Here is a 27,711-nt window from a genome sequence, read left to right on the forward strand (position 1 = left end):
AAGGGAACAGTGGGGAGCCATGGCAAAAGAAAAGGACAAGTTGAGGGAGATGTGGGACCCAGCAGCAGTTAGATTGAGGCAGGGATCATCTTTGTGTTCTGTGTTTGTACAGAGACTAGCACAATGAGGTCCATGATCAGGGTTCCTAGGTACTACTGCACTATAAATAATAATACTAATTTAGTATTTAGGTGCATTCATGTGCTGCTAAATCCTGCCTAACAGGCATGTGATCCTCTGGAGAGAGCACTGGACTGGGAGTCAGGAGGCTTGGGTTCTAATCCCACCTTTGCCACTAACCTGTGTGACCCTGGGCAAGTCACTTTGCTGCTGTGCCTTTGTTTCTCCTTTTACACTTTTCCTGCCTTGTCTATTTAAACTGTGAGCAGTTTGGGGCAGATACCACTTTTGACTATATGCATGTGCAAGGCTTAACACCATCGGGCCCTGAACTCAGGCAGGGCCTCTATGCATGACTGTAATACAAATTAATAACAATCCCAGTACATGGCTCTCTTGACTGGTTTATGGCTCCCAAGCGGCGGCCAACACAGAAGTATCTCACTAGTGTGAAAACTGGAGATTTTGAGATCCTCTCCAGCTATTATTTCTGATGGAACTGTGAGAAAGGAGCAAGCCTAGAGGGGGGATATCTCACTGGAGCAGAGGGGGCACAGAAGGATGAAGCTATTTTAAGACACAAGTGAGACGTCTTCCTGCCCCCTATGTAATACATTGGGAGCTTCACAAGCAGGTGGATGGATAAAGTTAGGCACTTATCTATCAACTTCCACCTGAATATCTCAAAAGTATGTTACACACTTTAATTAATTAATCCTCAAAATGTAATTATAAAGGGTGTAACCAGGAATGGGGGAATGAAATTAAGAGATGGGAAGAATATCAGAAACCCTTCCTGTGTGTGCTATACTGTGTGCCAGGTTGTGGAATAGTCAATGTAGTATTTTAAATTAGACCATGTAAAATACTCATAAATGTACAATGGGCACCAATCCTACCTTTGCAGGGAGATGGACTAGATATATGTGTCTTTTCCATCCCTAACTTCTATGATTACCCCCATTTTACAGCTGGGAAAACAGACACAAAAAGGCAAAACGAGGGCTTGCCTAGATGAATGGTTAGTGCGCAGCAAGCTGGGTGTTGATTTACAGCACACTAGCCTGCCATGCACTAACTGGACATGTGGACCCTACTACCACACACTAGAAGTTCCCCACTGTGCATGTGCACTTATCTACCCCCATTCCAAAGTAGAGATCAAAGCACAGTAGGGAACCTCTCGTGCATGACAGGCTAGTGTGCCATAGATTTGCACCCCAACTTGCCACGCATTAACCGGTCATCTAGACAAGCTTTAACTTGCTCAGGGCCATGCAGTCAATGGAAGAGCCAGGAATAGAACCAGGATCTCCTGGTTCATCTCTAAAGCAAGAGGTGCTCCCGTCACCTAAGTCAGGTTTGAGCTCCTCTGCACCAGGTAAGGCAGACATGGGTGACATGAGCTCAGGAAGTAGCACTTCGTTGAGTGCCATGCAGCGCTCTGTCCTCCCCGCTGAGGTCCCACCCTTAAAGAGTCACCTCCTGAATGCTTGAAAAAGAAAGGTCAGACATTCCCTCCGTTCCTCCATCTGCTGGAGACTTTAAGTGCAGTGAAGGGGAGGGGGAGGACAGAAAAACCCATCTATCTTCAATTTGCCTTTGCTGCCCAGAAGGATTAGGGCATTCGGTGCCTGCAGAGACCTAGAACACTCAGTTATGTCTTATTCCATCAAAAGGAGCTGCCAAGCTGCTGTTGTGCCGGCTTCCTTGGAGGTGATATATCATGAATGACATGATGGTTCGTAGCATTGTGACAGGCTGGGGAATATCAAAGCAACTTCTAGCACCTGCCCACTGAAGCTTTTGCACCAACTCAGAATGAATTGATTTGGGAAGTTTGATAAAGTTATGTTCAGTTTCTCTCATTGTTTTTCATTTTTTGCTGCTGTCTCTGCACTCATGGGTCCCATCCAGCCTGTATCAAAATCAGAAGGGTCCACATGCCACAAGGAAGGGTGTTCCCAGAAAATCCCAACACAGTTTTATACACTCAAGAAGTCCGAAGGAGCAGCCAGACTTTTGAGACTAATTTCCCAGACTTTTGAGGTTAGCCTACTATAAGAAACTGTGGCCACGCATACGCATGAACCATGGTCACCAGTGAGGATCAAAAACTTAACACCTTCAGCACCAAAAATGGAAGCCCCTACTCCTGACCAAAAGGAGTAACTCCTCTAGGTGTAATCAGCAGGTTGTTATAATTGCTGAGGCCTGTCACTAGGGGGAGACAATCACCCTAAAAGAAGACAATGAACGTATTATAGTGCCACTACCAAATACCCATCGCAATGGGCAAACTCCATGTTCAGAAGCATTTGGGGTTTCCCCAAATATCACACAAACCCATCTCATCTAGCCCAGTTCTAAAATAGGGGCTCTCTCCAACTCACTGGCTACCTTGTATTTCAGGTTTCGACATCAGAAACAGGATAGTGCTTTCTTCAATTCAGTCAAGAGAGTGAGGGAGTGAGTGACCATGTGTGCATGTGTTGGGGTGGAAAAGGAGGGAGCATGCAAAGAAGACTCCAAGTGTATGTCTGCCCAGTAAAAGCTGTGTACAACTAACCTACCTGAGCTCCCTTGAATCCAGCCAGCAAGGGTAATAGGAGCGAAAAAAACACAGCGTGGGTGCTGCACCACAGGCAGTACAAGCCCAGCAGAGACCCACGGTATGTACTCTGCTCACTATCCACTCTGAAGTCCTCCCGGCTCTTTCTTCACTTCTATTGTTACCCGGGGGCTAGCTCAGGTGGGCGAGCCCACGCACAGCTTTTGCTGCACAGACATTCCCCAAGAGAATTCAGAGCAGATCAGCATTCCCTGGGCCCAAGAGGACCCAAAATCCATCACGCAATGTGAGTGGAGAGATGACGGGAGCATCACTGGCTGTAAGTATTTAAATGAAAACACAAAGGTAAAATAGATCCATAATCCTCTTCCCCCTTCTCAGGCTATGCAAAACATTAATCAAAGCAAGTTATTCCCAAGCATTGCTGTCTTGCAGCTGATGTCTGCACTGAATGATTTAGTAGGGGCAGATGGATTTCTGTTTAGCCAGCTAGAGCCAAGTTAGGCCATGAGGTTGTGGTACAGTTCTGTCCTGGCAGCTGAGAGCTATTATTGCTACTCACAGTTGTGAAATCAGACACCGAACAAGTGGCTTTTGTGTGGCTGTATGTGACTAACACAGAATGCCAGGATCCACAGGAAGGATGTTCTCCTGACCAAGGGCTCCCAAGATAAGGCTTGCTGCCCAAACTGAGGTAAAGTTTCCCAAATAGGTCCAGGAAAGGTTTCTCAGACAGCCCCAGGGTAAACAAAGGTTGTTACAACTCACTTGCCATTAATGACTCCATCTGGATTGAGCATGGGGATGATTTTGAAAATGAAACATTTCCTCAGGAGTTCAGCAATGGGGTCACCGCTCACAAGGAACTCCACAGTCCCCTTCATTACCCAGCTGGCATTGCTCTCCCCAGGGTGAACACGGGCCATAAGCACCACATAGGGACGATTGCCTATAAAACAGAAAATAAAACTTAGGACATTGTTTTGTATTTGATCTTTGTGGGCGGCATTTTGCCTTTTAATCCCTGGAGAGAATAATATGACAGTAAGCCAGCAGAGAGGCAACACTCCTTTGGTTTTGACATTTCCTAATTCTAAAGGCCATATTTTCAAACTGGCTTCCAAATTTGCACCCATGATTTTGCACATGGACCCCCACCATCCCGGAATTTGCCTGCATAGATAACTGTATGCACAGCTATAGGGTTTTCTGCGTGAAACTGCAGCTTCAGATTTCAAGGCCATTTATGAAAGTTTGACCCTGTAAGTTAATGACAAATTGTGCTGATGCTTAAAGGTGACAGGACAGGATTCCATTTGCTAAGGCCCAACTTCATCTTGTGGGTTTCTCCTTGAACATTCTAAGCCCCTAAGCATCTACCTGTCCTTAAGGTTTTGCCTGAGATGCAAGATCTTTCTAAAGCCTTCAAACTGTCAGACCTTTTGGTATTAGCACTGCTGGGGGAATCAAACCCACTGGTGTTACAACTGTGCAGGTGACTTTGCACAAAATAAAGGAAGAATAGAGATATAGGTTTTATCTAGGCAGACTGCAAAGAGGACAGTGTCTGAGGTCAACCATCGCTACATACTCACTTAAAGTAAGAGAGACATTATTTCCTCGATTTAAGTAAACATAGGTGGTGCAACTAGCGACACGTATAGTTACTATTGCCTGACACTTTCAATTATAAGACACTGTTTTCAGTTGCTTATAACTTTGCCAAACTAATTGCTGGGGTTAAAATTTTCAGTGCCAGGTATCTGCTTAAAGAGGAATTATTTTGGGAAATTTCAGCGAAAAATGTTGTTTTGCCCATGTTAAAAAAAACGTTACAACTATTGCATTGAGAAACTCTAACACCTTCATGCTTTAGTAAAGGGAGCTGAAACTCGACAGGAGTTGGAGGGAGTCATCGTGATATCAGGGATGTGTCTTGCTGTTCCTGTGAAAAAATGTCTAAACTTGGCCAAATAATAAACCTCTGAAAAATCTCAGTTTGCACATTCCATCTTCACTAAGCATGATCCGTGGAGAGAGAGAGGGACAAGATCTGGGAATGGGGATGATCGGTGTTGGGATGGAGGGAGAAGAGCACAGGAGGGGGGATGTGGGCAGGAACTGGGGACAAAAGTGAAAGAAGAATTATTTTGCTTAAAAATGATGATGTTGTGAGTATTCACAATGTTGAGCATGACTTTGTGTATTTTGGTTTTGTGCAAACCAGCATTTGTTAGTGTCACACCAATGCCAAGATGATTTTGTCCAGCTCTATCAGATCACTTCTGAAATATGTAACATATTCTTTTGCTGTACCTATATTGCTCAAGTGGACCTGGATTGACAAGCCTTTGGAGCAGGTCCAAGCAGAACCTGTGTCCCTGCAAAAGGCATCAGCTACTCTTTACTGCATAAGCAATAATACTGTAAATAAATACTGAATTAACAAATGATAATACTTTGCCCTCCTATAGCGCCTCCTGAGGATCCCAAAGTCACCCATGGATTTCTAACCACTTTACAAACATTCATGTCTTAATCCTCATAACGTCCATGTTCAAATAATTAGGTATAGTAAAGAGAGGTTTAGTAATTTGTCTGACAAAACAAGACTGTGGAAGAGATGGAAACAGAATTCAGATTTCTCATTTCCTACTCATTTGTATCAACCCATAGACCATGTTTCTTCTTGACAACTGCATATGCAGTTCTTTAGTTATTCTTCATTGTAAGTGTCTGGGCTACAGACCCAGATCTAGAGTTAATTTCCCTCTTCCTTTCTTTCTCCTCTTTCCTCCCAAGGCCCCTCTCCTCCTGCCAACAAGTAAGCAGGTATAAAACAATGTAAGCTGTTCCTGTGATTTGAGAACTCACACAGAGCTGCTGTATCATGAGTCCAGTAAAGCAACGTGAACTAGAGCTCAGTTTCCCGATAGCCTTATATTAGTTCCATATTGTTCGAATACTATGACTTCCTGTGGGTTACCTTGGGTTACGCTGATCAAAATACAGAAAATGCCTTGAGCATTTAAAAACTGCAAGAAAGGATCACCCTGGCCTTTGCAAAGCCACTAGCAGCATCTTGCCAGTCTCAGAGGGTGAGGCTCCTGTTCTGTTACAGCCTCTATGCCGTCTGTCTGTAGCACTTTAAAGTAGCAACAAGCAAAAACTTCAGCCTTTGCGAAGGCATCAGCTGCATTTTCCTATTTCCAGACATTTTCTTCTCTCCCCCATCACCACGATTTAGTGCTGTTTTTCAGTCGCATTGCTGAGTTAAACTTATGGGACTGTGCAGTTGTAGCGGGGAATGGGGCTCCTGAGAACTCTGAATGGACAACAGCTGTAAATAGCACAAAGCAAAATAAAACGTGTTCTCTTTTGCAATTGATGACTACAGCTTTAACAACTCTTATCTCTTCTCTGCGTGGGAAGTGCAGCATGTTCATTGAGAGGCCTCATTCCAGCATATGTATTTCTGCCCTTGGCCAAAAGAAAAACCGAGAGCAGGGTCAGCATGCTATCCACAAAAGCCCAGGAAGGTTTTGCTATAATTTTGCCAGTGATGTAAGAGGCCTGAATCCTGCTCACCTCACAGGGTGACTCCGAGAGCCCTCTTGTCTCAGCTGGACCACATGCTACAAAAGAGGCTGGAGCGTGACCAGAACTTATTTCCAGAAACCCAGTGGAGGTTATTTGGGTTTTTTTCACTTGCCTGGGTTCTGCACCCTCTGAGGACTCCTGCAAGGTGCAGAGTGGCCGCATCCCTCACTGAAGACAATGGGTTGTTGACGGCATTCAGCACTTTGCAAGATTGAGCCCATGGGTTCGAGCAAATTCATGGGGGGTTCTTCTCCTGGCTTCACACATGGATGCTATTGAAATTTATCAGGTAACAGTAGATATATGGTATGGCTGGGATGGAACACATGACCTTTGGCTCCAATTAGAGAGGCCTCTGGTACATCAACTGAAGCCTTCTTTTAAAACATGCAAACCCTACAGAGTAAGTTCCTTACCCGTGAGCAGCTCTGACATTCCATCCACAGGAGGGTGGCAATACAGGTGCATGCCAGCCAGCGCACTGCATGCTGCTGGAGATCTTGTTAGCACATGCTCCCTCCCTACAAGCAGTCAGTCACTGATAAATCCCATGCTGGATTGCTGTGCGTCCCTGGATCAGACGCTGCAAGAAGACTAATGATGCAGTAAATAGAACAAATTGCTGATGACACAGCCATAAAATTCCCTTCCACTGAAATATTCCAGAAACATAGATTTAGTTCTGTGGTAAGCAGGGGCCTAGGAGCGAGCTGATCTTGTACTTTAAGCCACTCAGCCACCTATCTGCATTACTATTGCTTTAGTAAAGGTGATGAATGTTATTGCTCATGAAAGTGCTGGACAACAGCTCTGGCCAGTCATGCTAAACATAGACAGGCCCAGTGTGAGTTTCTTGGAAACAAATCAGTGGATGCAGCTCAGTCCTGACCTCCAACTCCCCCTGCTATTGCAGTACTGGCTCCATACAGAGTTCTGCTAAAGCACCACATTCCTGACTCAATTCACCCTTTGCTATGCCACTGCTGGGCCACACACACACAGCAAGGCCAGTGCACTTGACACCTGTCCTGTCTCTATCTGCTGTTCCAGACTGGAGTGTCTCCTAATTGTCAGTAGTGCCCAGTTGCACGTGGTTTCATGACATGCACAGTCACTCAGGATCTCTTTCTCACATGGGTCCTTCAAGGCTAAAATTTGAGACCAGATATAAAAAGTATTAGACCAGTTCTTAGACCGAATCCTTGCTGAATTCTGGGGAAGGTGCCAGAAAGCTCAGGACAACCATTTATCTTTGCAAAGCCCACATGGCATATAACCTTCTCTGAGAATGCAAATAATAAAAAGAGAAAGCACAGGAACCTTTTCATGCTACATAAAGCCTCATCCAACTGATCATGTCCTGTTACACTGTGTTACATTTCAACATGCCCAGAATATAACACGGCACCAATAGACGCCAAGAATCCTGAGGTGAAGGATTAAAGAGACACCAGCACCCTCTGGGAAACTTTAAAAAATATCCTTTGAAGTAAGAGTTCTGCTAACATATCACACATTTCCCATCTCTCTTCCTTTTCCCTTCATTCATTATGACTCTGGGTATTTGCATGAAAACAGGGGCTGTGTGTCTTCAGTACAGCTTGCCTGCACCTGCTGCTTAATCTTTTACCTGTTGTCAAGCTCCTCTGGCTCTGACATCGTCAAGGCTTGATGCAAAGGCAATTCTGACGTTGCTGAAGATTATGACTGCAATTGGGGGAGCCAGCAATAGAGGCAGAGAAAAACATGAGGGACCAACAAAATCCCATTGTCCCTCAGAACAAGTGAGGGGGAGTGCAGCACAGTTCAAGATGGGCCTGATCCAGGTGGAAATTCTGAGCTCCTCAAATTTCAGGGTTCTTTCATTCTGACTCTGCCCACTGTAAAGATAAACGGTATCCACACAATATAGGACTGGGATTTTCAAAGGAGCCAATAGAGGTTACATATCCAATGCCCATTGAGTTCAGACTATCTGGGTTTGGATTCTCCCCATCTGCTAACACACACACACACACACACACACTCTCTCTCTCTCACTCACCTTGGAAGTTCAGGGCTCGACAATCAAAATTTATCTTTCATGCCTACCCCTCAGCATGATGGGGCTTTATTTTGTGCAACGCTGTTAACACATGCATTCAGCATCCCAAAGCCTGACAACTACACTAAGCCAGATAGCAGACAGTATATGGTGCGAGGCAGACACAACAGGGCTCCAAGAACACTGTATGGGATGACTATATAAAAGCAGCTGGCCGTGAGGCCACGTATTACAGATCTCACAGGAGACATTGAAACAGAGTTGTCAGTCTCTTTCAGTTGCTGCAAGACCTGGTAATCTCCTTCCCTCTCCATCTGTTGCATCCCTGCATTATTCAGGAGGGTTGTTTTTTTTTAAGTACATAATAAATGTATTATTATTGTTCCAAATGGCAAAAAGGGAACATTACAAGTGTAAATTGTCTTGGCCATGAACTGCCTGTTCTCTACTTCAATATCCTGGCGGGGGTGTTTCAGGCTCCAGGTTGCTTGGCAACCTCCTTTTGTTGCATGTGTCATTTGAATTCATTCACCTTTGAATTTGAGACATTCAGAGATGATTGGCCAGTCAGAACACAGGCACATGCTGCTCAGGCTGGGTGCAGCTTGACAAGGTGCCACTACTGGTCTTTACACTCAAGGAGCTGTCAAGTATGGTTTTAGATCTATTTTGAGGCATTTGAAAGCCGTGGGAAGAAGCTGCCATGCATTATTTCTCCACGGACATGGCACCCTGCCTACAGAGCATGGAGGATGGCTTGGTACGGCATCCCCTTTTCCTCCTTCCCACAGTATCTATGCTGCTGTTAGCACTAATCTCCCAGATTGCCCTTCCAACAGATTATCTAGGTGGCTGATGTAGCTGGCACCGGATTAGGGTTAAAAGAACATGAGTATCTATCATTCACAGCCCACATTCAACACATACCATAGCCTGAATTTGTTCTAAAGACAGTAGGCAATTTGAGATGTTCTCAAGTATTTTGTACTGCAAATCACCGATTTTCATTCTGTGTGTTCTGAAAGTCAGGCCTTGATGAGAACAAAACAGGTTGGCTTGTTATATTGTGGCAATCTATCTGAGGCATGGCAGGTAGATGGGGGATGAAGGTTCTATTACCTTGAAGGATTACCACCTCTTAGGTACAAAAAAACAGGACATCTGGGATGATCCTGATACCATAAACCGGACAGCTGGCATTGTGTATGGAGCACCTTTACAGATTTCCCGGGACAGCTACTTCAATACAGGGATGATCCTGCAAAAACCTGGACAAGTGGCAACCCTAGTTCCTGTAGGAGTACATTTGTGAATGAGTCCTGTTGTGATGGTACTAGACACTCAAGTGTAAGAGCAACTAAAGAATTGCAGTTAGCGGGAGCCAGGAAGAGCAGGGGGCATTTAAGCAAGAGCACAGCCAAACTGTATCCCACAAATGGGACTAGTCTGAATGCTGATCAAGGGCAGTGGGACCATAAGCCCCGCCCTGAGCTCATGGGTTCCCCAGGCCTGGAGTGTTAAGTCCGGTGCAGAGGTCCAAAGAGAATTGCTAAATCCATGGGCAGATTTCCCCAAGAAAAGGATTTCACCTGAAATGAATCAGGCAGGAGAAAAAGGCTGAGAGAGTTTCCTTTGTCATAAAACATTCTCCCATGGTAATCTATAATGATGGGGAAAGGAAACTGTGATAATTTATGTGACAGTGTAATGGGTTCAGGGTGACATATGATACTTTATAAAAAGTGAACCTGAATGGGACAGAACTTTAATAAGTCTCCAACTCCAAAACGGTAATATTGTAACCTATTGCACCAATATTTCATGCTGCATACTCACTGTTCATACACAGAGGTATCTATATTTACCTAATTTGCAGTGCAAACTTCAGCCAATTAAGGGCAAAGGCTTGGCAACCCTCCAGTGATTTCTCTGGTGAGTCACACATGCAAGGGACCAAATGTGCCATTGGCTTATTACAATGTACTTCCATTGACTTCCATGGAGTTGTGCCTGCTTATGCCAGCAGCGAATTTGCCCCAAGACTTTGTCTGAACTCAGGGCCACATACTCCCCTCAGTCTACAGTTAGCAACACTACTGACTTAGTTGTGGCTTCTTTGCATGTATAAAAGGTAACGTGGCCCAATGGGAGAGACTGCAGATGGGGTCAATGCAGATAGGGTCCCCCAGGGTATTCACAGGGAATTGCAAATTGCTCCTCATACTGTGTGCAATGCTCCCACTGGTGCCTGGTGCTTTCCTCCCTCTGAAAAAAACACAGTTCCTCCCCAGTGCAATCCCCAGTCTCCTGTGCTGACACTGCCTGCTCTTTGAGCATAACAGCAAGGAGGAAGAAGAATTGCTTAGAGCACTAGACAGGGGTGAAATCAGGGTTAATGGGATGAAACTTAGCAAAGGAATATTTAGGCTGAATATTGGTAAGATCTGTTAGGCTGAGGAAGAGACTCCTCTGGGGAGTGGTAGAAGCTTATGTAGAACTAGATTGCCCAAACACTAGAAGCCATTTTGTACAGAACACTCCTACGCTGCCCAGTGGAGAGAGGAGGTGACTTAACAGGCGTTTCCTTCATTAATTTATATGGACCAATTCCTGAAGTCCTTACTCTGGCAAAACTCCCAGAGAGTCTGGACAAGTGAAGAATGAGAAAAAACATGAATAAGGACCTCAGGATTTGGCCCGATTATTCTATAATAGCAGGTTAAAATCAAGTTGGATCCCACCAGGTTAGATCTCTAACTTCTACTTTCCAGGGTTGACATGAAGAATGGCGCATGGGGTGGTCTCAGAGCTGGGAATGAGAAGCATCAGCTGCAGCAGGAAGATACAATACCCAGGGAAACAACCAACCCATTTGTAGGGGAGAAGAGTTCAATTTGTTATCTGAAGGGACGGCTCTGAAGCCGGGAATGCACTCTGGTCACAGATATTGTCTCTATGGAATGGAGATCCATTTCCTGCTGAATCCCACCTACAGTAAGGAAATGTTCATTCTTAAACATATATTGAGTCTTTAAAAGCAGCACAGCGCCATCTCTGCCTCTGATTTGAGATCCTCCTGAGGGGATGAGTTTTAACAAACAAAAAATTATGAGGCAGCAGCACAATCAGTCTCCCATTATCAAAGGGATAAAATATCAATTTTTATCAAGAGATAAAGCATCACAGATTGGCTCTGATAGGAAAAATTAAATTCCTGGTCTCCACTTGATTTGATTGTTATCACTCTTTTGCCCCAGAAATGTTCTGTTGGGGAATGTTTAAAACAAATTTTCATTCATCCCACACTAACCAAATGGGAAGGGTTTCTGACTGTGCGCATGCAAGATAAAGAAAGAGAGAGAGGGTCAGATAGTAAAAAAGAGAAGGAAAAAAGTCTTTGAACAGCAGCTTCTAACACTTCACAGCAGCAAAACCATCACAGCAAAGGCCTTTTGTAGGTTCACCTCCTTGGTGTTATCATTGCACTCACTCCTGGCACGTTGCTGTCTCAGTCTGATCCTAGTCTTTAAAACAGTGTCTCCCATAGGTGATCACAGATGAAACATTCCTCGTATTCCACCTAAGAGAGTTTGGCAAGGTAGAACCATCTCCACCTTTCAGTAATGAAGCTTGCCTTGATGGCTCAGTAGAGAGTTCCAGATACCACTGAGCAAGGTAAGGGAGCAACCAATGGGGTCTTCTGTCCTTGGGCAGAAAGCTGGTTGCTTCATAGGAATGAATCTGTTGTTGGCCCAGGGAAGGAGGTGAACATGTGCCATAAGGTACCTCATCCGCTAGTGGACTATGCTGCAATGAGCAGGGAGGGGGATTAGGAGGAAATTCTGAATAGAGGGGAAAATTCTAGCCACCTAATGGGGCAGCTACAATATCCTAAGCTTCTGCCCCAGCAAGGGACAACCTCACCCATAAATGACATCATTCTGTACATGGTTTTGAGTTGATGCAAATAAGAACAGTGAGGTATAGAATCAGACTGCAAAGGGTGGCTACATTTTTCTGTGATGCTTAGGAGTAGTTACCTCAGTGGCTGATCTGTTTTGTTAGTGATTGTTATCCATTTGGAATTCATTTTTTATCTAGCAATCTGAACACGTCTCTTCAAAGAACAGCTGTCTCCAAGTACCATCTGAGCAACCAACATGCAAAGAAGTGCCTGAATGTTGCTTTCTGTGGCACCAAACTAAGGCATGGGGACTTCCAGGTATAGTTTAGAGTGGTTCTGGATTGTAACCTCACCTACTATCAATGTGCCTCAACTCAAGGTGGCATCTTGAGGCAGAGGAGAGGGGAACACTGGAGATCTTCGTAGATGGAAAAGTCTGGGTTCGTTATCACACAGCCATATTCTTGTCTTCTCAGCAGCTGAATACTGTGTGCTGGTACAGGCTTGTAGAATACATACAAAACTTGTCACTATGCAATTGAACACTGTTATGAGAATTGTCACAGGAGCGTTGAAGTCAACAGCAGCAGTCTAGCTTTCTGTCCTCATACATATCTTACCACCATCCCTTCAAAAACCATAATAATAATAATAATAATAATACAAGAATATGACCACGCAATAATGAACCCAGACTTGCCCATCTACAAAGATCTCCCAGATGTCAACTTAACTCAAGGAACCCTTTCCAGTTAGTGGCCAAAGCTCTTAAAACTGCAGGATTGCAACCAAAAGACAAGTGGCAAAGGCTGTGAAAATAGCAGGGTCAACAATCAAGACCTGATTATGGATCCTACAGACCAACCACCTTGCTTCACCGTGCCATGTAAGATATGGATCAGCGCAAGCATATCAAAAACTCCCATGGGCATTGTAAATTACCAAATACGTGAATGAAAAATGAAGGACAGCCCTATATGCTAATACAGAGAAGACATCCAAACCATGGAACACCTAGTGATCTGCAGAAGAGTCCGGATGGAGTACAATGAACTGTTATGTTTCTTCCTACAGCATCTGACGTTACAGTAACAGATAACTACCACCAGGATTCTCAATCTTCATGCTTCAGGGCATCAACTGACCTCCAGCTGGGGTCAGGAAGAATTGTTTCCAGGTGCTATAAAACAGTACATAGCAAGGCATGCTGGGAGAGGTTTATGCCATCCTACACCAGCCACTATTGGAGGCAAGATACCAGACTAGATGGACCATTAGTGTGTTCTGGAAGGGTAGTTCATCTGTTCTTATAAACCAAGTGCCAGGAAAGTTTAGGAAAGGATTATCTCTTTCTGAAAACTATTGCACAAGTACTTCAATAAGACCAAGGAAACCCTGAGTGGAGCAGACAAGCTATTATGACAGCGACCATGTGACAATCCCACAGAGAAGAGGAAGGAACCAGGTTTGCTATAAAGTTCACATATCACCTACTATTCCCCCTCTTCTTCCACCCATAGCATCTTCTTGGAAGAGAAGAGCACATTTCAGTATATCAGAGTGACATTTCCAGCATTCGTTGACTATAGTATCCCAAATGATTTTGAAGTTATTTATTTTTAAAAAAATCAGTCCTGGCTGGAAGATTCTATTTGTCATATAATGTGACGATGCAAGTGATGGCTGCTGTTTAGCTTGAATTTCGGGCATATTTTGTGCATCCATCAGCTCAGCAGAGCTGACTACAGTGCCACGCTTCGCCGATGGGATCCCAACTCCTTCCTGCATCTTTAACCCACATTTCACTGGCAGAGCTTTGAACATTTGCAACAAATGCTGCCACAGGGTCTGTCACCCTGCATGGCATAAGAAGAGCTAGCTCTGGTTCCTACCTATTTGCCTTGGAGGTTCACTGGCCCTTAAGTCATTATTGCATTGCAAAGCCTTTGCAGCCACTTCATCTTCAGGTTTGTAAACTATCAAAATGCTTTTAAAATATATAACACTTATTTAAATAAAAGACTATCCTTGTCAATCAATGTCATGACAGGCTGATGACTAGCACTTCATGGTATGATTTATTTCCCCATTTTGTCCACCAGAAAGTTTTTTATGCCAGTACCTTATTTGCAAGGGATAAGGTGACATCCATTCTTTAACTGCTTAAAGAGTTAGATTGACAAGGTAGATGAACTAATATCTTTTATCAGACCAACTTCTGTTGGTGGTTGGGACAAAACTTCCAAGCTTCACAGAGCTAATCAGAATGTCTGAGCTAAATACAAGTTGAGTCAGACTGTTAAGCATAAGGAGTCAAACATTCTGTAGGAGACCAAATTAAAATGAAGTGAGCAATTAAGGGTTAGCAGGCAGTAGAGTGTGTTACAATTTGTTGTAATGAGCCATAAAACCAGTGTCTCTGGTTAGAGTTAGAGTTATGATAAAAACCATATACGGTTAAAAAAAGCAAAAAACTCCTTGCCTACCATTCTGACACCTTCAAATATTAAAATGGAAAGAAGTTTGAGTTTAATACACTTTACTTAGGCTGTTTGTTTTCTCTGTGCATTTCACTCAGCTTGGATGATGAAAGTAAGTTAGTCAGTTTCTCAGTTCATAGTCCAATTTCACTTTCAGGTTCTCATGCATTAGCTATTGGAATAACTTTTAGGGCACATTGGCAGGGTATGTTTTAGGAAGGTTGTCTTAGTGCTTCCCTGTGCCTACAGGACTTCAGTTTCCATGAATGCAGAGAATATGAGCTGTTTGGTGGTAAACAGGCTGTGTTTCCCCTGGTTGGGCACAATTTTTAATTGCAAGTTGTGCCTAGGCAGATGAAATTAAAAGCTAGTAAATAAATTAGTGGGATCTGCATGGCAAGGGATATTCAAACTGGGGAGAAAACTGATTGAGGATCAAGGAAGGGGGTCTTGTACTAGGGAAGAGACACATCCACCAGAGCTTCTGTTAGTTAGCAAAGCAATCTGGTCAATAATTCAATCCATCTGAATGAGAGTTTTGCTTTATTAAGCACATCTCTACAAATGTGTGTACATGCCAGCTCGTGGCACAGCATACAGTGCTGCATGTGCACATAAGGGTGGACTTGGGTATGCTGCAACTTTGATGGTCTGGGGTTAGCAAACACGAGGCACAGTGAAAATAGAGAATCAAGTCAGATGTATCACGCAGTCCGAATGCTGGAGACAACATGCACCCAAAGAATGCAGCTTATAAAATCCCAGAATTGCATAGACACGCTCTTGCTGCCTCTTGCTCACTTATTCGCCTGCTGCTCTCATTTCTTTCCTCAGTCTGAAGCCCAATTCCCGAGTCAGATTGTGCTTCCCAGTGATCTCCTGGCTGTTGATTTTCTTGCCCTTTTAAAATGCTTGACAAAGGTGCCACAAAAGGAATTTGGCATCTGGAAGCTGTGACAGACATGACATGGCCTGATTTATGAAACATAGCTAAACACTAGGGCTGCCAAAGGCCAGGATTTACATAACTGTGTTCCTAGAGTGGCCTTCAATTCCAACTCTCCTACCCTGCTGCAATACAAATTCCCTACTGACTTATGGAGCGACATGCAGTAGCTGAGACACTGATTTATCAGGGCAGCCTTAGTGCCAGTGCTGTGAAAATAGCAGCCTGCCTCCTCCTGGCCACAGGGAAAGGAATGGCAAAGGGTCTGATTCTCCACGGACCTGGATCTTGGTAGCCTTTGCATCTGTGCAAAGTGGGCACAAAAGGCTACAACATTGAGAGGATAGCATTTTCCCCCACTTTGCACAGATGTAAGTGACAACACAAGAGGAAAGTCAGAGAAGAATCAAGTCCTAGAAGTTTTTGACACCCTGAATATTATCCACATCATTATCTTTGCAATATTCCAAATGCTTCACTCAAGCATTTCCATTTTTGCTCTCCTATGGAAGGACACTTTTACCCTTCTTTCCACCTGTTGCTTCACATCTACCTGGTAGCTGCAGGACCACCAAGGTACTTCTATAACTTTCTATCCTCTCTTGGATGAAGAACTCCTTCTTCTATCCATATACCCCTCCTTTCTCTGTCACCTCCTTCCCACTTCAGTCTCACCTTCTGCTGCATTTTTTTTCTCTCGCTCACACAGATTCCTGGTGCCTATTAGCATCCACCTATTTATCTAGACATTTATACCATGCTTAACACCATGGTATCTGGGTGCCTAACAAATGGCCCAGATCAATGGTTCTCAAACTTTTTTTTCCATGGACCACTTGAAATTTGCTGAGGGTCTCGGTGGACCACTTAATGATCTTTCCAAATGTTTTTGTACTGTTAGCTAACTATTGTAAAGCTCTTTGGATAAAAGCGCTATATAAAAAAAACTTAATAATAATTAACTTTTTTTGTTCTACAGATAAAAGCACACAACTCATATTTTAATATCAGTAGTCTTACCTTTCTAATGCGATGGATGTGCCCTCTTTCCCCCACCACGGCAGCCCCCAAGCTGGGGCTGGGAAGGAGTGCCATCTCTCTCTGGCAGCCACAGCCCTGAAGCTGGGGAAAGTCACCTCTTTCTCTGGCCGCCACAGCCCTGCATGTCCTAAATTCCCCCCACCCCCTCTTCTCACCCCACTGCCCCTTCCCACCTACCCCCTATTCCCCTATGGCCACCACCTCACTTTACACATGTGTCTTCTCCAGGGTCCAGGCACCTAATTAGTTGAGCACGGCTCCACTCATTAGGTGGGTGGCCCTTCATCCTCTCATGTGCGGCTGCCTAGGTGTGCACCTTAGAGGGAACTATTCGCGGACCACCTGAATGGAGCTCGCAGACCACTGGTGGTCCACGGACCACAGTTTGAGAACTTCTGGCCTAGATGTCATTTCTGGAGTCCTGTCAGTGTTGTTATGATGCAGTCGGTGATTAACTCCATCTATCCACCCCATCGCTGCAACATCCGAGCTCCTCATAGACATTTATGAACGTACCCTCAGAGCACCTGTAAGGTAAGGAAACACTGAGACACAGAGGAATTTAATAGATATGGGGAGTTGAGGGTGAGCTGAGAACTGAGCACCGATCTCCTGAGTGCCAGGTCCAGTGTCTCATCCACAAGATCATCCTTTTTCCACTGCTGACAAGCTGGGGTCTGAATTTCTGGCCAATGACTTAATACTTGTCTACACTGCCCCACAGTTCAGACTACAGGGGTACGCACCAAAGTGCTGTGCTGTGCCCCTCCTGTTAGATGCCCGGGAGCCAACTAAAAGTGTCCTGACATTAACATAATCCGACGTCTCCGACTCTAGGAATATTTCCAACACACCTCTGAACAACATATGAACCCACAGAGACCTTCCTACCAACACTACAAAAAGAAGGATTCTGAGTGGACTCCTCCTGAAGGTCGAAACAACAGACTGGACTTCTACATAGAGTGCTTCCGCCAACGTGCATGGGCTGAAATTGTGGAAAAGCAGCATCACTTGCCCCATAACCTCAGCCGTGCAGAACACAATGCCATCCACAGCCTCAGAAACAACTCTGACATCATAATCAAAAAGGCTGACAAAGCAGGTGCTGTCGTCATCATGAATAGGTCGGAATATGAACAAGAGGCTACTAGGCAGCTCTCTAACGCAACTTTCTACAAGCCATTACCCTCTGATCCCACTGAGGGTTACCAAAAGAAACTACACCATTTGCTCAAAAAACTCCCTGAAAAAGCACAAGAACAAATCCGCACAGACACACCCCTAGAACCCCGACCTGGGGTATTCTATCTGCTACCCAAGATCCATAAACCTGGAAATTCTGGACCCCCCATCATCTCAGGCATTGGCACCCTGACAGCAGGATTGTCTGGCTATGTAGACTCCCTCCTCAGGCCCTACGCTACCAGCACCCCCAGCTAACTTCAAGACACCACTGACTTCCTGAGGAAACTACAATCCATCGGTGATCTTCCTAAAAACACCATCCTGGCCACTATGGACATAGAAGCCCTCTACACCAACATTCCACACAAAGATGGACTACAAGCCGTCAGGAACAGTATCCCCGATAATGTCACAGCTAACCTGGCGGCTGAACTTTGTGACTTTGTCCTCACCCATAACTATTTCACATTTGGGGACAATGTATACCTTCAAATCAGGAGCACTGCGATGGGTACCCGAATGGCCCCACAGTATGCCAACATTTTTATGGCTGATTTAGAACAATGCTTCCTCAGCTCTCATCCCCTAATGTCCCTACTCTATTTGTGCTACATAGATGACATCTTCATGATCAGGACCCATGGAAAAGAAGCCCTTGAGGAATTCCACCATGATTTCAATAATTTCCATCCCACCATCAATCTCAGCCTGGACCAGTCCACACAAGAGATCCACTTCCTGGACACTACGGTGCTAATAAGCGATGGTCACATAAACACCACCCTATACCGGAAACCTACTGACCGCTATTCCTACCTACATGCCTTCAGCTTTCACCCAGATCACACCACATGATCCATTGTCTACAGCCAAGCTCTAAGATACAACCGCATTTGCTCCAACCCCTCAGACAGAGACAAACACCTACAAGATCTCTATCAAGCATTCTTACAACTACAATACCCACCGGCTGAAGTGAAGAAACAGATTGACAGAGTCAGAAGAGTACCCAGAAATCACCTACTACAGGACAGGCCCAACAAAGAAAATAACAGAACGCCACTAGCTATCACCTTCAGCCCCCAACTAAAATCTCTCCAATGCATCATCAAGGATCTACAACCTATCCTAAAGGACAACCCATCACTCTCACAGATCTTGGGAGACAGGCCAGTCCTTGCTTACAGACAGCCCCCCAACCTGAATCAAATACTCATCAGCAATCACACACTACACAACAGAACCACTAACCCAGGAACCTATCCTTGCAACAAAGCCCGTTGCCAACTCTGTCCACATATCTATTCAGGGGATACCATCATAGGGCCTAATCACATCAGCCACACTATCAGAGGCTCGTTCACCTGCGCATCTACCAATGTGATGTATGCCATCATGTGCCAGCAATGACCCTCTGCCATGTATATTGGTCAAACTGGACAGTCTCTACGTAAAAGAATAAATGGACACAAATCAGATGTCAAGAATTATAACATTCAAAAACCAGTCGGAGGACACTTCAATCTCTCTGGTCACTCGATCACAGACCTAAGAGTGGCTATCCTTCAACAAAAAAGCTTCAAAAACAGACTCCAACGAGAGACTGCTGAATTGGAATTAATTTGCAAACTGGATACAATTAACTTAGGCTTGAATAGAGACTGGGAGTGAATGGGTAATTACACAAAGTAAAACTATTTTCCCATGCTATTTCCCCCCCAATCCCCCACTGTTCCTCAGACGTTCTTGTCAACTGCTGGAAATGGCCTACCTTGATTATCACCACAAAAGGTTTTCTTCCTTCTCCCCACCCTCCCTACCTGCTGGTAATAGCTCATCTTAAGTGATCACTCTCCTTACAGATGCATCCGATGAAGTGAGCTGTAGCTCACGAAAGCTTATGCTCTAATAAATTTGTTAGTCTAAGGTGCCACAAGTACTCCTTTTCTCTTCAAAACAGAACTACATTAATGTGAACTAAGAACCTTTTAGTGCGCACGGGGGAGCTACAGCGCACCACTTTGGTGTGCACAGCTATTCACACCCCCGTAGTCCAAACTGCAGGACAATGTAGACATAGCCTTAAGAGCTCCATCCTTATTTTAAAAGAATGCTGCATCTCAGTATCCTTCAGCAACGATCAAACAGCACTGCAGTAATTTCCAACATAACTTAAGTGAGTTAGACCATTGCTATAGACTAGACCAGTGTCAGTTTTGGTTTTTCACAGCGGCAAACTTGGAAAGCTTCCTACTTGCACGGACACACAGTCACACCCAACTACTCGTTTACACACTGAAAACCACACACGCAGTTTATAACACACACCTCCACAAAGTGCCACAATCCCGAGACCTGCACCCATCCTTGCCTATTACAATTGTTTTGGGCACCAAGACATGGAGAGTGGGAGAGAAGCCTCAAGAAAAGAGCTAGAGGAGAAGGTGAGAGGCCAGGGGGAGAGAAGAATGGTTGCAGAAGTTCTTTTCAGACTTCTTGTAAAACAAAAGATCATAGTCGGGAAAGGGAACTGAAGATGGAAGAGAGGCAACCTCATCATCACACCTTCTCATGCTTTTGCCCCAAGACATACACACGTTTGTCATGCACAACCTACCCTCCACCCAGACTCACAAACTCATACCCCTTCACGCACTCACCTGTCCACACACCCACTGATCTTTAGCAAAAGGTAGGACATCTTTGCTCTGGCTAACTCATTGCCTGGTTCGAGGAACTTGAGCAGCACTGGGACTAACCTGGCAACCCCTCACAACAGCTCGTTCAATGAGTTCAGTGAAAACAGAAGAGAAAGACTTGTAAAGGGAATTACAAAGAGGCAGGTAAATTACATTTTTTTTCCCCATAGCTAAGTAGCACGACAACTGCAACTGATAGAACAAATTAAATTCTAAATGCACTGGTGATTTGATAGATATCATTTTACTAAGTGTTACTGAGAAAATGCCTTCTTTGGGAAACAGAGTTAAGATCCGGAACACAGCCTGTCAGTTCTGGGACCTGATTCGATTATGTGGAGTTTATTTCACAAAGTTAAGGAGAGGAAGGGAGAACACAATTATTCAGAGATACAGAGTCCCTTTAAAAAAAAATACAAAGCTAACCCTAGCAAAAGCAAATGCTTAAGAGTGTTGTGAGGGGAGCAGGTAGCTGACGGCCTGAAAAGAAACACTTACATATAATTGTTCCCTTCTGGGAAGGGGAGGAATGGAATGGTAACCTGAAATGACAAATGTTAGTCTCTTTACTACTACTCTTAACTCTGGAGGTCACTCTAGTCTGGGAGATGAAAAATGGGATCCAGAGTCTTTCAGCTGGTGCATGAGGCCTTGAATCAAGTCCCAGACAACAGAAATGGATTCCTGTGAGCATCGAAGTGCTGCGTGGTGGATCTTTTGAAGTGACTTGGGAATCTGAATCCAGTTCCTAGTGAATACATATCCACATCGCAACATCCAGCACAGCACTTGGTCTCCATGCTGATAATCTCAGTAGAAAGGCCAAGGCCTGAACATGGAAATTAACTCCTCTCTCACCTACAGAGATCACTGTTCCTGCATCAGAGACAAGGGGGTGAGCTCAAAGAACTTCCAAGTGCCTCATGTAGATGTAGATGAGAACAAACCTGCATCTTTTGCAAAGCACCGTTTCAATTAAGTTATCCAGTGGTTTCAGTCCTATTTTTATTGATAAGTTTTTATAACTGCTGTATAACTGCTATTGCTTAGTTGCTAACTAATTCTGGTTTCTGAGAATGCATATGTTACTCACAGGAAACCTCAGTGGTTTTTGAGCAAATGTCAGTCAGTGGGTGTTTTCAAAATGTTCACCTCAGCTACCTGTTGCATATTATTCGTGGTATGCGATTGGTCAACTAAGTCACATGGTAACAGTCCTGCTCTCTAATTGGATAACTGAAACTTTTAAATGAAACAGATAGGGTCTGATCCTGCATAGCTCTTGCAACTCCTATTGAAACTGAGTTGCAGCTCGGAGATACACACACCAGGCTCTAGAGCCACACAAGGATTTAGGTGTCGAACTGCCACTTTAGGCACCTAAAAGCCAAAATTTAGAAGTCCCTACATGCCTATGTTTCTGTCAGTAAAAGCTCTTAGGTGCCTAAAAGTCTGCTGCTGGGCCTTGACATAGCCATTCAGGTGCCTAGCTCACACCTCAGCAGTGTCCTCACACTAGGCGTTGCCATGCCTACCTCACCTGTAGGGCCTGATCAATTCATGGCTTGGTTCCTGTACGAAACAAAGGAGGAGACGCCGCTTTTACAATTTTTAACCCTACTATGTGATATTCTGAGAGGCAGGGTCTCTCTCAATCTCTCCTGAAGTGGTTTCCCTTTTTATAAATAGTCATTGGAACAAGGACTTGAGTCTCCCACATCTGAGGTGAGTTCCCTAACCACTGAGCTATAGAGTCATTTCACTCTGGCCTAATGACTATTTATTTATACAAAGAGGAACATCTTCTATGGAGAGAGACCCGCTCCAGAGTAGCCCACTGGTTACGGCACTCACTTGAGAGGGCGAGATGTTCCAAATCCTTGTTCCACATAAGGCAGAGAGGGAAAGTTAACTCAGATCTCCCACTTCCTGGGATGGTGCTCTAACCACTGGACTAAAAGTTACAAGGAGAAGGGCTTAGATGTACCCAACTCCAGGCCAGGGCTTCTGCCTGTGAATCCTGAGGAGAAGGAGACACCTTCCTCCAACCTGGAGTTAGTCACCTAAGTCTGTTTGGAGAGGTGCAGTTTAAGCTATATCCCTCTTCTTAGTGTTTCCTATGGGCTATCTTGGACTATTTCCTGTTCAATTTGCTGGGTTTTGTGGATCCCATTCTTAGGCACCCAACTCTCCGCATGACTCTCACTAGACAGGGAGCCCTGGCACCCAACTCAGGGCTGTGGATTTTATGAGGTGGAAGAGTGCCTAAACATTAGCCGTTGCAACACTGAGTCTCAGTCCCCTTTGTGGATCTAGCCCCAAGGGCTCAGCACTTCAGGCCCAGCTCAGAATAGGAGAACAAATGCAAATACTGAATAGCAAATACACTTGTTCCCGTTATCACCCTTAATATTGTGCACATACAGCATTTGAAAAGAAAGGCCATCCTCCAAAGCTACACATGAACGAAGTCTTAAATAACAGGTAAGAGGTATGAACATAGTTGAACCAAAGAGCTGTTCATAATTCCAACCAATGTGCAATAGCACGGTTCTGCACTACTCAACCAGCTCCTCTCATTAGTGATCCTGGGCTAGTTAGCTCAGCCTGGATAAGACAGGAATGCGTAAGTTGTAACATCAAATCTAGTAACTGAGCACTGCCTTTTCCAACCAGCCATTGGGTCCTCTGTTACCAAACTCTTTAAGGCTCAAAGAGGAGTCCAGATTACCTAAATGAGGCTGTAGAAGGCAATTTTTCAAAGATGGGGAAGCACCAGGAAACTCCCCAGTCCAGAAAAGTATGAAGAGTCAACATGTCTAGCTCTCAGAGAGGGTAGGGAACACTTTGTATTGCTCTTTAACAGCTTCCTGTCTATCTCACAAACTCCCAACAATACTATTTAGAGAGTGCTTGTCTGTCTACCTACACCGGTACTATTACAGCTCTCATCACTGTAAAATTTGAGCACCGCACAACCATTAAAGAATTGATCCTCCAAATACCAGAACTCAGGATAGACAGATCAGCTGTTCTCTATACAGCTCAGGCTTTTCCTCTGGCCTTCTGTTACAGGTAATCAGCAGACAATGATCCTCTCCTCAGGGCATAGCTTCAAAAGACTGGAGGTTTGCATAACTGGAGCTGGGGAATTTGCATTAACTTCTCCGTAGGGATTCCCCAGGAAATCCTCTTAACGCTTATTGTCCCAAAAGATTTGCCTGGCACATTTTCAATATAGTCTTTAAAACTCCCAAATCTCACATCTGTCATATCCCATTCCCCCCCTCCCAAGGAGGTTACGTACAATCCTGGCCTACAATAATACATAAACTTAATACAGTAAGGTAATTGCAGGAAATTGCCATATTTGTCACAATACTCACACTAGTTCTCATCAAGCTAGCATGCTAATAGTAGTAGTGTAGCCGTGGTAATTTGGGCTGCAGTGAGCAGTGGCATGGGCAACCTGCCCTGAATACATACCCATAGGGTAGGGGGAGGCAGCAGAGGTGGTACTTGGAGCAGCCAGCTTGTGCTGCTGCCCATGTTGCCCATGGCTACTCTACTATTTTTAGCATGTTAGCCCGATGAGAGCTAGCGCAAGTATATCTACTCAAGCTGGGAATCGTACCCCTAGCTCCAAGTGTAGACATAACCTAAGAAACTTGCCCAAGATCACATAGGGAGTCTGTGGCAGAGAAAGAAGCTGAACCCTGGTCCCATGTGTCCCTAATCATCTTAAACAAAAGACTATGTCATGGTAATCTCTGAGAAATTTGTATGGCACTTAGTATAATGGGGTCTTGATCCCCGAATGTGGCTCCTGGTGTTTACCATAATCTCTCTCTCATGCCAGATCATTTTTGCAGAAATAGGGAACAGCACAGTGTAGCCATTCATTCCTGTCCATGGCTGGCTCCTCCATTATGTCCATCTCTTTGTGTACGACATCCTGCCATCTGGTCAGTAGTCAGCCTCTAGTTTGGCCTGACCTTGGTGGTATTTGCATTATTGGCATCCTAGCATCTGTTCATCTTCAGCAGCGTCTCCACTGTTGTAATCTTTTCTATTGTAGCAAGGCCTGAACCCTGATTTCACATCCTACTCTCCTTTAACTTCTTCATTTGTCTTAAAATCATTCCACTTTACACCTGTCATCTTTCTAATGTCTGCAGCCTTCTGATGTCTGTTTCATTTAATGCAGCTGCTTCCAGACCCCAGAGTGATACTGTTAGTCCACTGGTTTGATATATTTTTACTTTGGTACCAAACAATGTTTTTATCAGTTCATAATTTTGTCAGTTGGCCCATCTCCTTTTAACCTCATCCTTGATGGCACTGATAAAACTTCCTAGGTTCACATAAGATTTGACTTGTTCTGTGACTTCCCACTGCTACATTTCAACACTTTATCTACTGTCCGTTTTCCAAGATACAACCGCTTTGTCTTCTTGGCATTTATTGTAAGCCTGGATTGACTACACCAATTTACCAAGGCAGTGAAGAGTATCATCTTTAATTCAAATGTATCTGCCAGTTGTACAATGTCATCTGCATAAGATACGGAGCTTAACTCTAGATCATCCAATGTCACACCCTCCAACTTGTTGAAGAACATAATGAAAAGTGACAGTGACTCCATGCCCCTGGCCTTACACCAGCCTTTGACTTGAACCAGTTGCTTAATTTTCCACCAATGCTTAAGGCACTGCAGGAGTCTTTGTACATCGCTTTTATAGTTCCAATTATCTTCTGTGGAACGCCATAGGGTTTTGTTACTTTCCAGAATGCTTCCCTCCAAACTGAATGAAATGGCTTTATGAAATCGATGAGAACAGCAAACATTTTTAACTAACATTCTCAGGACCACAGTACAAATAATAATAATGGAAAGGAGCTTTTTGGCCAGTGGGGGAAAATAAAAAGGAGAAAAAGTTGAACATTCTGGAGGAACATCCCTCCCACAACAAACTTGGCAATTTATTAGAACATAAGCTTGTGCCATCACACCACTTTTTACCTGCTCTATCCTTCCATTCCCCTCCACGTGCTCAAGGATAATTTACTTCAGTGGGATTAAGGTTTTAAGACCTGACAGATGTCCAGTGGGTAAGATTTGCAGTGAAAAGGTGATGCTATGACTTGAACACAGGGGGGAGTAACTACTGAACCAGAGACAGAAACTGCTTTCAATGGCAGAAAAGGCCTTCATTTGGTTTCAACAACCAACAGCATAGATTGATTCTCTCCACACTGGAAACTTGCCAGCTACAGTGTGCTCCATTTCATAAAGAAAGCTGGCAGGGCTGCTGTGACCATTCTTCCCTGACCACCTTTCCCGCACTAACAGGGACCCAAGAGGGCTTAGAACCCACCAGGAACTGAAGAGGATTGGTTCCTGTGACAGCACAGCATTCAATTCCATTTTAGCCATGGGGTGAGAAATCTTTCTTCACTTGCCTTGGAGATGGTAGACAAAGATGGAGGAGGTAGAAACAAAGACAGAGAGGCGGTAAGGAAAACTAGTTAGTATATCAGCTATTCCTCCTAGCAGCAGCAGGGTTGCAGTCCCTTTTCCTGAGAGTTGAGTTTCATTTCTCCAAAGCAACACAGGTCTAGATAATACTCAGTCCTGCCCTGAGTGCAGGGGACTGAACTAGATTACTTCTCGAGGTCCCTTCCAGTCCTATGATTCTATGATAAACTATACAGACAAACCAGGTCCCTTGGCCTGACTCAGTGTCTCCTAAGGTAGTCTGTGCTCCCTGTAGTTCTCTCTCTCCACTGAGCAGTTCGTTGGCCTTTTATCTCAGGCCCAGGTGGCATGCAGGCTATCATCTGATCCCCAACCTCAGACCTATCACCTGGGAGTCAGCTAACTAGTCACAGCTGAGGGCTATGTCCAACTCCCTTAAAGGGACAGCCCACCCTCTGACAGTCTGGAATTCTGCCTCCAGAAGTGGCCAACACTTTATATTTCAGAGGAAGAATAAACCTCCCTAATAATGCACCTGTCCAATTTAGCAATGCTATAACAGGTGGAAGGAATTCCTCCCTGACCTCTGTTTTGTCAGTTTACACCCTAAGGCAAGTCCTTTGATTGTTCGTGTATTAGCAAGCAGGTTATTATTGCTCATGAAATTATTCAGCCTCTGCAATCAAGCCGGCTCTAATGGATGCCCTCCCTTGCTAAGCCTGCCTTTTTAACAGGAAGAGTAGATTTAGCTCAATCTGATTTATACAGAACCACACTGACCTTTTAGAGTGTGCCCCACAGCACCACGAGGGACTGGAATTTACTGCCAGACATGGGAAATGTGTTGTTCAGTGAAATATAGGCTTTTTCAGGCTGTGATTTGAGCTTGATAGCAGAAAACTAGTAGCAGCTTAATGCTCATTCACCATTTGATAAAGGAAAAGCAGCTTGGAGGCTCTCCAGGACTATCTTTCATAGCTCTACCAAACAGATGAGTGATTGGAAGTGCAGCATGCATAGGTTATTCTGAAGCCTCTCTGAGGGAGGGGATATGGATTTTCTCTCACACCTCCCCACTCCTCCCAAGAAAAGGAAGAGTTTGGGTAACCAATCAGTGCCATGCAGGCCTGCAGTGTGTCCAGGGCAGTGTTTTTTCATCATAGGTGTGTTGCAGAGAGCAGGCTGTAAATTTCCCCAGCAGTGTAAGTAATGCACATTGAACTCCACTGGACCTATTTCAGTTTCATTCATAATTTTTAATGATTTATAACACACTTATAAATAGTGCCCGGAGCCTCTGAGGAACTTACGATGAGAGCTTACATGGTAGAAAACAAGCACAAAACAAATAATAATAAAAGTAACAAGTTGTATGGTGGTTTACATCTGCAAGACAATTAATTAACCTGACGTAAAAGTCTCCGAGATTTTTGGAAACACTGGAGTCTGCATAGCGTTAAGAAGGTACCTCCAATATCCTGACCTAAGAAGGCACCACCAGTACACAGTGCCAGAGAGAACTACCAATATCCAAACACTTTAAAATAAAATGCATTGTCTCCCAAGAGGAAATGGAAAGGCTCTTCCAGAATATGCAAAAGGTAGAAGTTCCTGAGAACCACGAGCTTCAACAGGAAA

At 44.4% G+C, this 27,711-nt stretch overlaps 1 protein-coding gene across 1 annotated transcript in view; it reads right to left on the reverse strand.

Annotated features, from left to right (window-relative positions):
* The window catches only part of AGBL1 (AGBL carboxypeptidase 1), a 366,216-nt gene that overhangs the window by 245,489 nt on the left and 93,016 nt on the right, over nucleotides 1–27,711 (reverse strand). The window contains exon 17 of the mRNA XM_043494685.1: nucleotides 3,461–3,641. Coding sequence (XP_043350620.1) covers nucleotides 3,461–3,641 — 181 coding nt within the window. The remainder of the gene's footprint in view (nucleotides 1–3,460; nucleotides 3,642–27,711) is intronic.

Source organism: Dermochelys coriacea, chromosome 10 (assembly GCF_009764565.3).
Source record: "Dermochelys coriacea isolate rDerCor1 chromosome 10, rDerCor1.pri.v4, whole genome shotgun sequence".
Taxonomy (NCBI): Eukaryota; Metazoa; Chordata; order Testudines; family Dermochelyidae; genus Dermochelys; species Dermochelys coriacea.